The 13,179-nt window shown below is 28.8% G+C and overlaps 1 protein-coding gene across 2 annotated transcripts; it reads left to right on the top strand.

Annotated features, from left to right (window-relative positions):
• Positions 1–5,587: 5,587 nt before the first annotated feature.
• LOC107405098 (LOB domain-containing protein 13) lies at positions 5,588–8,001 on the top strand. Of its 2 annotated transcripts, none has more exons than XM_016012108.4 (3): positions 5,588–5,796; positions 6,056–6,320; positions 6,547–8,001. In XM_016012108.4, the coding sequence occupies exons 1-3, from the start codon at positions 5,783–5,785 to the stop codon at positions 6,970–6,972; spliced, it is 705 nt and encodes a 234-aa protein (XP_015867594.2). In that variant the 5' UTR covers positions 5,588–5,782; the 3' UTR covers positions 6,973–8,001. The 2 variants fall into 2 exon arrangements, with proteins under 2 accessions (XP_015867594.2, XP_060668217.1); XM_060812234.1 differs by having other exon boundaries at positions 5,689–5,796; positions 6,027–6,320.
• The last annotated feature ends 5,178 nt before the right edge of the window (positions 8,002–13,179 follow it).

Genomic DNA, 13,179 nt, shown 5'->3' with positions numbered 1-13,179 from the left:
ATTGCATATGTTATTAAGCTTATACCGACATCTTTAATTTTCCGTTCCTTGTTATGCATTACGTATTATGAATATATATATATATATATAGGCACCATTTATACATAAATATGTAATTAAGAATCAGTAGCAATCTAGATTAGCTACGTAATCAAGCAAATAGGAGTCTAATTATTATTATTATTTAAATTGTCGGTACAAAATGATGCATGCCGTAGTCCCTACCAACTGCGTACGAAAGCCGCTTACATTTATTTTGGTACAAAATAGTGGCTTATTTATATATGTTTATGTATATGTGTATGTATAGTGTAAGTGTAATTTTCTTTTATTTTTATTTTTATTTTATTTTATTTTTTATCCCATCCCTATGCATCATTATAGGACGTATTTCATTTTAAAATATAAATAAAGAAATAAATTTAGTGGAAAAAAAACCTTCCTGCTTTTTAAGGTCAAATTAATCTATATAAATTGTGGCAATAAATTTATCAAATAAGATTAGTTATTTATGTTGATATACCATTTAGATTTACATAATTTATAAAATTGTAGATTTGAAATATTGAATATGAAAGATTTTTTATAAATGATAAAAAATTGTGACAATAAATTAGGGAAATTAAAATTACAAGTTTATAATATACAAGGGTAAAGTGTTAAATATATATGGAAAATCAACTAATTAATTAATTAGTTTCATCGAATCAAAATTCATATATAAATACTTTATTAACTTAAAAATATATCTTTAATTTTTTTTTTTCTTTTCTCTTTTTGCCTTCCCCCTGTAAGCCATGCACGAGTTGGGAAAACGAAGAAAACATAAAATAAGGATAAATGGAAGCTTCTTACGACATTAGAAATGCTTTTGTGGTTGAAAACAAATAGGAAAGCATTAATTACTATAACTAATTAAAATTAAGTATGATTCTCAACCAAGAAAAAAATAAAAAATGCTTTGCTTCTAATTGAAATTAGTAATTAGTTTATCTATTTGCTAAGGCTTTCTATTCGTTTTTTTCAAAAACTTTTTGCATTAAATATTAAAGTAAGGTGCAATTGCTAAAAGGAGGAATCAATTAGGTTTTCCATAGAATTAGTTCGGTACATATATATATATATATATATATATATGTATATATATACCTATATATATATATATATATATGTACATTTATTTATCTAACACTCTAATTAGTCCTCCAAATTCTCACGTTGCCTTGAACTGTTGTTTTTGGATCATTTTAGTCTAATTTGCAATATTTTCTATAGATGAATTTAATGATATCAGTCATACACAAGTTTACAACCCATCTAAATTTTTCGTTGAGAAATTATTCTATTTTACTTTTATGTCGTGTATATAGTATGGTTAATTCGTCGAACAAATTCATATTAAAAAATTTACATGAGTAGACTACATAAAACAATAGATATAAGAAGAGGGGCAGCGTGAAAATTTTTACAATTTAGAAGGAAAAGTGTGAGAGACATCATAATTTAGGGTAAAATAATTTTAACCAAATCAAAGATTCAAAATTTTGAAAAACAAAAGTTATTCGTAATTAAAGAGCTAATTATTGAATCCAGTCCAACATTATAGCCCAGCAAATGAATATGGGTTCGCCATTTTTATGGGTAGAAAACTTCATGGATCCACGCCAATATAGGGTGAAGGTAACTTCTCCAAGAGTTGGAAGCAAGAAAGCCGCTTAAAAGATGGAACATCTAAATAATACTAGGAGATAATAAAACATCTACCACAATATTTATTGAAGTGTCATTAATTTATTAATTTAAAATTATTTTTTAAAAAACTTACTTATGTATATTTAGATTATATTAATTTTTAATTAAAATAATAATAAAATATCGTTTTGCCATATCATATTAATAAACATCATTTTAATAGATTTATTGATATATCTAATATTATTTAATCTAAAATTGTGAGTATAAATTTGGTTGTTTTTATCATGAATAATAGCCATTAATTTTGTGTACTAAAATAATTTTTTTCTTCAACTAAAAAATAAATAATTAAATAATAAAGTCCCGATGCAATTGATATTTTAGTATGTTAGCAGGTGGCACTCAACACTTGAATTAAATCTCAGATTATTATTATTTTTTTCTTCGCCTTTCATATACAATAATAATTTTGAAGACAAAATTGGGTAAAGCCGGCAGGAAACTTTCTTTTTATTTGTTATTATTTCCATGTGTGTTTTTGGGATGGTCCGTTTCAAATGCCAAGGCCATATTTTTCCTTTAGTGAAATGATAACCTTGTTGATTTTTTTTTTTTTTTTTGGACACAAGAATCTTGTTGAGGTTACTAATACGCATTGGTTCTATACTTCCATTTTCTTGGAACATGGAAGATAATTAATCAACCCCAAATTCCCAAAAAAAAAAAAAAAAGTATATATTTATACCCTGGGAAAACAAAGCTCAAGTGTGTGGTTAATTTATCTTCATGAACCACTAAAGTCAAAAGCCTAGGTAGATTGCAATAGAATTAAAGAAATTTAAAATACGAGGGATAAGAGCCGTGAAATTTAAAATACGAGGGTTGCAACTAGTTAGCCTTAGAAAACGGGTCAAACAAGAACTCCATATTATATAACACAATTTTTTCCCTCTTTGCCATGCCAGAATAGAAACTGATGGTACCCTTGCTTGCATTTTAAGCATGTTTGTTTAGGAAATAAAAATTAAAATAAGATAATCCAAATTTACCCTTTTTAGGTTTCCCTCATTTTCTTTACCTACCATGATATATACATGAACGATGAATCTATATGTATATATATATATACACACATTGCTGCCTGGTTTTCTGGGTTTGGTGCTACCTTATTAGCTACGTGCCTTGTTAGGCTATATTTCCTGCAGCTCGTCTTTAAGCCTATAGTACTGTTTTAAACTATGCTAGACTCTCCAAGTTAAGTAACCCTGCTTTGAAATGCATTTTAATTAGCTACATGCATATATGAGTCATATGGATGATATATAGTGCTTCATCATTTTTATCACAAATCAATTTAATCATTCAAATAATAAATAATTCAGTGTAATGAAATTTGTTTAAAAGTTTTTGGACTTGCGCATATTGTTTAAAAGAATAAAGCTTAATTCTATCAATACATTTTTTATATGATCTGGAATATTGAATCGTGTTATATTAAAAGAGAACTAGAGACTAGATAAGAAGATATAATGCGAATGTAAGACTTACAATTTCAGAGTGCTTTTTTAAATTAATTGATTAGGGCTAAACTCTTACGTGGACAAATATAAATTGGTAAGAGAAGTAGCTTTTAAGAGGATGATTAATTCCTTAAAAGTATTCTTTATATTAATACAACTACGGCAAATGATGAAGCACTGCTTCGGTTGTAAGTGTAAGTTATCGATCGATGCATGTTTTCAACACTTTTATTCCATGAGGGATTCAACATATATTGTTCACCTAATTAAAACAGATACTGTGGAACGTGGCTTAATTGGTTAAGGTGAAGAAGCTTTTTCAATTTGGTCATGATATATATTGGGTTGGAGCTTTTAACTGCTATAAATGGATATATATAGTTTTCAAATACATACTATTCAAAGACTAGTAATATATACACGTGGGCAAAATTATATGGTTTACCAAATTGATTTGATTTCACTTCTTGTTTTGCTCTCAATCCAGAGTCTCTTTTCGATTCTTAATAAATAATTCTCTGTCACATTTTCTGGGATATCCAAAATTGAAGAAAAAAAAAGTCGGTCGTTGATTTGATGGAAAGCAGGAAATTGTAAGCTAAACTAAAGAAAAAAAATGTACATATCGTTTATTAATTTTCTTTTTCTTACGCAAATCTTAAAACAGCCTATCAGGGCACATCTCGATGTCGTTTTCTTTACCAACAAACTTATTCAAGCAAGTAGATCATTAGAAGTGCGTGTACATATATATATGTATACATATATTTTTGGTAAAAAAATCATTAGGAGTATTCGGATGAGCAATATTAGACAAATATCTTTGGGTTTATAATAACAAATATTAAACAATATTTGTTTAAATTTTCCTTGCCCAGAGCACTCTCAAGTTTATATTTTGTTTTTTCTTAAATAAAATATTAAAGCTGAATACTCAATTTCCCCTTATGTCCTATACGTATGTTTGGCATTGGCCATGAGATTTAATCAACTGTCATTGATTTTCACTCTGGTTCTCAATAGTACGTTACTATAAAAGCTTTCTAGTTAGCTGAATGCCAATTTTGACTATGGATCGGTACGTGGTTCAATTAGAATTTTCTAGGTCGATTGATTCATCGAATATATCTATATAAATATAGTTTGTCAACATTACGATTCATTATAACTGGTTTTTATCTCACGGGGCCAATTGATTAATACAATATATTGATTGAAATTAAGCAGCCAAAATATGATGTTATGTGTTAATAGTCCAATCTTTAATTTTATCTTTCCATGCCAAAACAGTCCAATAATAATAGTTATTATTTCCTCAAACTGATCCGAAGTTAAATCTTTCTATTTTCAATATAAAAAAAATAAAAATAAAAATAAAACCTTTCATTTCATTCCCTAATCTAATACGCTATGATATAATAGTTATGAACTAAATTACCAAATCTGAAAGCTGATGCCCCACTGCCATTGACACTCTCCGACTTTACACCGCTAGCTGCTATAACCTTATAAATTTTGAATGTTGACCACTAAATTAATATTGCATTATTGAATATTGGTCACTATCAGCTAGCACACATAACAAAAACCATACAATGAACCTCAATCATATGGAAAACCATTAGCAGCCCATAGCGATATCAATCATTCTCAAACAAAGTGCTGGTTAATTTAGTAGACAGATGGATACAACATATGTCATATATATGACTTCAAGAAAGTCAATCAATTTGGTTGGTCCAAATTGGATTAGCATTCACACACACACATACACACACGCTCGATCATCTTCATTCTTGCGGCTACCTATGTGGCCGCGGCATCCCCACGTTTAATTGCCTTCCCTTTCTTTTCCTTAATTTCTCAAAACAAAAATAATATTTAGAAAACATATATATATATATATATATATATATTAGGAAATTAGAAAATATAGCCACAAGTTTCAAATTTTGGCTTTCTTCTTTAAAAGAAAAAAAAAATTTATAAATTGCCACTTCAATATAAAATTAAAAACTAAAATTCTAATTGGTGAAATGAATTAATTAATTGGTAATATGCCATTAATTAAATGTTTAATAAATTTGGTATTTTTTTCTATTAAATTGAATTTAACATGAAAGCTCTGAATGAAAGGCAATATATATCTTGCGTATTTAGCATGTAGTGCACACAACTAGCTCTCTGATGGCTTTCACTGTTAATTATATATATTATTTCTTCTATTCCTTACTATCTATAAAGGTGTATAACTGTGTATATATATATATATATATATCACCGACTTGGTAACCCAAACAAAATTTAATAATAATAAATTAAAAATTTTATAAAAAAAATCAGATTCTTCAACCTTTTTCTCACACCTGTTTTGTTTTTTTCTTATAGTAAATAATTAATTGACCTACTTTCCCTACCTTGCCTTTGAAGCACTTGTTTAATTGGGAGACTAAATATTTTTTAGACATTAGTTTAATTAATTCCTCTTAGTTTCTTCTTCCTTTTGAGACAAAAACTCTCTTCCCTTTCTCTGCACCGGGTTTCAGCCACACAACTAGTATGCTTGAATGTCCAGAGACAGGTAACCATAACTACCTTCAACTAAACTAAAATTCATATCCATTAATTCTATATCTTCTTTAATTTCCACTTTAATTTCTTTGTGGGTTTTATTTTTTCCTACTTTTTAGGTGAGAAAAAAAGAGGATAAGAACCAGAAAAAATTAGTCTTCATCATATGCTATAGATTCATGACCTCCCTCTTTTTTTTCCCCTTAAAATTAGTGACTTTCTTCACCTAAATTTCTTTAGTTTCTTTGTGTGTGTATATATAATTTTAGGGAGAGATTAGAAGATGAGATAGGGAAGAAGATAAGGGGATCAGAGATCAGCACTGTTTCAGCTAATTCCCAAATGGGGAGAAGAATTTCATTTGCTCCTCCTGGGACTTTGAATACCATAACACCATGTGCTGCATGTAAGCTCTTGAGAAGAAGATGTGCTGAAGAATGCCCTTTCTCTCCCTACTTTTCCCCTCATGAACCCCAAAAATTCGCAGCTGTTCACAAAGTCTTCGGCGCAAGCAATGTTTCCAAGCTCCTAATGGTAACTATATATATATACACACATATTTATACATACATTAGTTTTCTCTTTTCCCGACTTTGTCCAAGATCATCCTATTATTGAGTAATAGGACGATTTTAGACAAAACAAAAATAGATAAATTTGTCTAATATCTTGGATAAGAGAACCATTTTATATATATATTTTCCTTTTTATTTTCAAAGTTGATTTTTTTTATAATCGATTATGCTTTTTATGTACATAGGAAGTGCCGGAAAGCCAAAGGGCTGATGCGGCGAATAGTCTGGTATATGAAGCAAACTTGAGGCTGAGAGATCCAGTGTACGGTTGCATGGGGGTAATATCAGCTTTGCAACACCAACTTCAATCTTTACAAGCGGAGCTTAATGCAATTAGGACCGATATACTCAAATACAAATATAGGGAAGCTGCAACTCATATCGTTTCATCTTCATTAGTTTCTCCTGGTGTGGTCTCCATTGCTGCACCACCACAAGCAATCTCTCCATCTCCTCCTCCTCCTCGTCCACCGCCACCGCCTCCTCGTCCTCCTCATTCGGTCGTAATCTCTTCATCTTCAACATCGTCGACATCTTCTCTATATACACCCTCCACGACCACAACAGGTTATAGCTCCCTTTCCAGCGATAATGTTCCTTATTTTGATTGAATATATGATGATAGACATTAATCCTTAATTTAGACCCTAGTTAGCCCCCATTTTCTGTATCTGATTTAGGAATAATATTTAATCATATGTTTAAACCGAGTAGAAATATATAATTTAATTTAGTGGTTTTTTTTTTTTTCTTTTTTTCCTACCCCTTTTGCTTAAGAATTATGATTGAGAAGTTTTGGGGAAAGAACGGAAAAGAAATTAACTTGGAGTTCTACAACAATAACTCCAATTAATATTCCCAAATTTCGAGCTTTCTTTCTCTCATTTCTTTTCCAAAGTCTTAACACAGGAACTTGATTTACGGGTTTGAATTTATCTTATTAATTACATATATATCAGTTATTTATAGTTTCATGCTCATATATATGAAACTCTCTCTATCTGATTCACTATCTATTTATATAGTAACCAGGCAACCACTGAGCTAGCTAGGGTTTTGTAATTTATGTTTTTGGTTCATCATTTAATTCTTGGAAATTTGAATTACAAAAGACTTTGAAATTCAAATTAATGCTTCGATGTGAGTTTTCAATATTTCCGTTTTGATGCGGTAAGCTTTTTCTACTAATAATTTCAAAATGTATGATGAACTTAATTATATTCTGTTAGCTATATATATGATCGATCTTGAAAGATTATCACACACGTGCACGTAATCTGCCACGATTGGCCGTTGCATGTGTGGGGAATATGCTTTAATTTTAAAGTCATACATGGTAGTTTGCACCAGGTTTATGATTTTTAGTTGAATAAACCAGAAAGCTTATTAATTAAAGTACTTAGTTGGAGCGAAGGGAAAAGGTATGGTGCTTGTGATTTTAATCTCATGTTAAAGTTTCAAGCTTTATGAAAGTTCAGTATTAGTTTGAGCTTACTTTGAGTTTCTCGTAAATTAATCAACCAGTTTACCTGTTTAGCCTCCTTATGTGAAGCATTATTATTTCCTTTTTTTTCTTTTTTTCTTTTTTTTTTGGGTTTAATGAGAACACTCAAAAGAAAAAGAAAAAGTCTTAGCCATTCTCTCCTTTTGCACAAGCGTAATTAAGGTGGCATCCATACTAGAAACGTTATTGTTTTCAAATTATTATATATGCATTCTATAGTTTCTATTTATATTTGTTAAAGGCGATGATTAAGTAACTTTGTATTTACAAAAAAAAAAAAAAGAAAAAAAAGAAGAAGAAAGAAAATGATCAAGTACTTTGTCTTAGTGTTCCATCAAAAAAGTGACAAAATCATTTTTTTTTTCGATAATAATCCCAAAAATATCAAAACCCTGATAAGAAAAAAAAATGAAGAATACTAAATATCAGCTACATAGGCATTTATGTCATTGGTATTTTATCACCGCTACCAAATATTTTATTTATGATTTTTTATTCATAAATATATTACTTTTTATTGGTAAAGAAATTAAAAAAAAAAATGAGGTGCATATATATATAAACAAAAATTAGGCAGTCAATAATATAGGCTATTAGTTTTAATTTGTATGGTCAATCTAGGATTTGGTATGGTATATATCCAAAACAAATATGATAATTCCCTCACAACTCTAATTAGCTATATAGCATTTAAGCTGATGATGTATGCGTGCAATTTTTTTTAAAAAAATTATTAGTATTTTAAATAATTAATCCAAGATCATAAACAAAAATTAGGCGGTCAATAATATAGGCTATTAGTTTTAATTTGTATGGTCAATCAAAGATTTGGTATGGTATATATTCAAAACAAATATGATAATTCCCTCACAACTCTAAGCATTTAAGCTGATGATGTATGTGTGCATTTTTTTTTTCAAAATTTACTAGTATTTTGAATAATTAATCCAAGATCATACATATGGCTCTTCAATTTGGGTTGAGCGCCACACGTCGAGGAAATCTAAATGCTTCTATTATATATATATATATATATATATATTAGATACTACATATCTAATAAAAGCTTCTAAATGCTACACACATACATCATCAGCTTAAATGCTATATAGCTAATAGAGTTGTGAGGGAATTTGGTTTCACGTCTAGGTCGCTTGGATTTCTCGCATCTAGCAGATTTTGTCCTTTTTCTCGACGTCTTATCAAAATCTTTTCATCAATTTAAAAAATGCTACCTAGCTGCTTCAAGTGGCTCAATTCTTACAGCTTTCTTCTCCACAAAGCCAAGATTTCATCATCGTGGATCATATAATTAATTATGTAGATATTCATAAACAAAATTAATTCAAACTTCCTTCAAATGGGACACTATATATAAAAATATGGTTTTGACTGCTGCTGCATTTATACAAAGCGTTGACTACTTCTTATTAGATCTCTTATATATACGTGAAGATTCCAATAGTTATATATATAATTATTGATCTAAATCTTTCCATCTATCTGTTTGGTCCAAAACATTAAAACAACCCACGGACTAGCTAGAGGTTTCACATGGGGTTGATTTATTTATAATTTTTTGTTTCTAGGTCAAAATTTATCTATAGTTTGAGAGACGAAGTTAATTATTACATCAATTATTTTTAAACAATATCTTGTTGCAGAACTTGCTCTCAGTTTATTGATATATTATGAAATAGACAGCTTGTTAATTAACACACTGTTTCCATTTAACAAGCTGTCAACAACAGTCTATTAAGTAAACAAATTAATTAATCAGTATACAGGTTATGAATTAATGGCATATATATATATATATATAATAGTTTAAGCTATGATTAAATACACCCTTGTAAATTTTTTAGTCTATGCAATCAAAGAAGTATTGGTAGATTAAAACTTATTATAATAATAATAATAATAATAATAATAATCATGCGCCGGCCATCTGTGCACCTACACGTGTGTTTTGTGTTATAGACCCCAAATTCTTCCATCCCAATGTCTTTCTCTCAAATGAATTAAAACTTAATTTCAAATCCCACAAGACTAGAATTAATATTTGTGGAGTGTACGCTTTATTCTTGTCAGAAATACATAATAATCTAGATTGGATCGATTTTTACTTTTCCATACAAAAAGCAAAGTACATAAACTCTCTTCTTTTTCTTTTCTTTTCTTTTTTTAAACGCAAATAAAATAAAATAAAATTTGTACTCAGCTTATTGTACAGAAAATAGTGGCAAAATGATTTACAGGTAAATCAGTAACTCAGAAATGCGAAGTGGTAGGATAGGGACGGTCACTGGACTGGTCAAGCTTGTTTACTAGTTTAATTAAAGGCCTTACCAGCAGTCAAACTGTTATAATTTGTCAAACAATGGAATCTTTTGCAATTATTGATCTCTTTCTCTTACCTTTTAATTAGGGAAATAAATTCACATTGTTAATATTCTTTTTAATATTTAAATTGGAAGAGAAATATATATTCAACTATTGTGTCGGCGATGGTTTAACAGTTTTTTTTTTTTTCCCTTAAATTAGATCTACCAGACGTCTGTTAAATTCGATATGTACTTGACCTCAAAAAATAAAAATAAATAAAATGTGTTCAAATTAGATGCATGCAATATTCTTTGGTTACATAGAATTTTCATGCTATGTATATGCACTAGGGCCGGCTTAAAGGGCATGGGCGCCTATGCCAATAGCCCTCCGCTAAATGGGCCAAAAAATTTTTTTTCGTTATTAAAATTTAAATATATCTATATAGAAAAATTTTATGGTACGGACAATTTAAATACAGATAATGAGTATTAATTATAGTTTTTGAAAAAATTATCATTAATATTTTCTATATATGTTGACATTGAGCACGATTTTTTCAAAAACCATCATCAATATTCATAGTCCGCATGCAGACAATCCACACCATATACAAATTTTATATATATATATATGTTATTTAACAATTTTAATTTAATAAATAAGGTAGAATAATTATTCTTTGTAGAAATATATGAGTTTTGACTTCCATATAATGGAATATTAACTCTAATTTATTATTTATAATCATAATTATCTTTTATTTTGGGAAATAACATTATTTTCTATATCTATATTAAGTGTTTAATATTTTATTAATATAAAAAAAGGTTAAAAACCTGTTTGTTTATGAGTTTTATCATCTAACTCTAATCTCTTTCTATGTCACTCAACTTTTATATGTAAATTATGAGCCCAAAAAAAAAAAAAAACTTTATATGTACATCTTCAAAATTTAATCCAAATGGTCCTAGAAGCAAGTAATCTTATTAGTTATTAGTTTTTGTTTTGATTTCGCTCATATTAATTTATTTAGTTATTATTTATTTAATGAATTTATATGGCTCATTCTTATATACTATGCATTTTTTATTTTCTATAGATTCATATTTGTAGTTATTAATTTTTCAATTATACTACAATTCACTGTTTAAAAATAAACCATTTATATGTTTTAATGGATGTGCATTCTCAAATTTATTTGATTAAATTGACTAAAACTTGGTAGGATTAATTATGAGACAAAAAAATATTTATATATTATCAAAACTTATCTCAAAAAGCAAATATATATATATATATATATTTAAATAAAAAATTCAAATTTATTAGCAATATTTAATAAAGGCCTTGGAACAATTTTTGCCCGAGGCACCAGTAATGGTTGAAACGGCCCTGATAAGCACTCATAAGTAAGATTACAAAATTAATTTCATGTAAAATTAATCTGTGAATTAATAATTACTGAACCGCTACGAACGAGCTCTGTCTATTTCATTAAAAAATAAAAATAAAAAATAACATTCACTCTGACCAGAACAAATAAGAATAATATAAAAATACGATCATGGGATTACATTTTCCTTAATTTATCAAAATTTCAACATATCACGTTCACGTCGTAGTTGGACTTTTTAACATAATAACCCAAATTTCAACTCACATGCAAATAGATGTCGGTTGGCTCCAAAGTCCAACTCATTCAGCAATCAATAGTAATGAATTTCCAATTACCCAAAAGGCCCAAATATATAAATGCCAAAAACATAGCTGGTTGAGCAAGTCCTGCTGCACAAAACAGAGCCAGAAATTAAATTCTGAAATACATGCTGGCGACGAAAAATTCTTGAGTTTGACTCTTATTAATACTAATTAATACTATGCCACATTCAATTAAGAAAAACCACTCTCTGCTGTTGTTTTTTTTTACCCCTTCTTGAGTGTTAATTGGACGAAGAAGTCTCTGCAACAGGGTTTGGTTTACGTACATGCTTGTCTTCCTTGACAGACACCAAAGTTGCCTAGTGGCTAAACCAAACACTATCCATTTCGTTGGGGAAATTAAGTCAAACAAGTTTCCTTCAACCAATCAGAGCCAAAAAAAAAAAAAAAAAAAAAAAAAAAAAAACGTTTCCTTCAACCAAAATTACCATTTTGTTGGTCTTTGTTTTTCAAATTTTTTTTTTTTTAATAATTATTTTGGGTTTATGGAAGTTAAAACCCCTTTTACCAATGCTTGTTTAGTTCCCTTGTAATCATCACCAATTTGCACTAAACTAAAAAGGCTCATTTTAATTTCCATTTATTTGAGGGCTTTTTCGTCGGTCTCACCAAAGAAAAGTGCAAACGAGGCTCTTCATCTTTCTACTCGGTTCAGTATGGGCCTATTAAGGACAGCTTAAGTTCATGCCCCGGCCTTACAAAAAAAGAAAAAAGAAAAAAAGAGTTCTGGTTTACGGCTTCGACCCACTAAGGCAGGTAGCAGGATTTGACTAAAAGAATTTTCTTTTTACAATTTAACATATATTATATACATACATACATATATATATATATATATATATATATATATGGGGTGTGTGTGTGTGTGTGTGAAATAAAAAAATAAAATAAAAATGAAAATTTGAAAATTATGTATGTTATATGCATTTCACTAGTTAGAAAAATAAATAAAAGAGTGGATTGAATCTTGCAGAAGCTAGGACCATTGTTTCTTTGTCGTTGAACAATTTGATAACAATGACAATTGATATTAAATGGGTAAAAGAATGGGTCAGCAGAAATCCGGTACATAGGCTATTCCTTTTTGTCTGCTCAATTAATATGATTAGCTACCTTGTGGAATTATCTTGGGGGCACATGCCTGAGTTACATCATGTATTTATATGATTTATTTCATTTTTTGTCCCATTAGAGACAACGTAGTAGCATTTTTTTACTTTTTCTTTTTTTTAATGTGATGATCAAAACTTTCGAATCCCAAACTCCA

This window comes from Ziziphus jujuba, chromosome 10, assembly GCF_031755915.1.
Source record: "Ziziphus jujuba cultivar Dongzao chromosome 10, ASM3175591v1".
Lineage (NCBI taxonomy): Eukaryota > Viridiplantae > Streptophyta > Magnoliopsida > Rosales > Rhamnaceae > Ziziphus > Ziziphus jujuba.
This window is presented reverse-complemented; position numbering and strand designations above follow the sequence as displayed.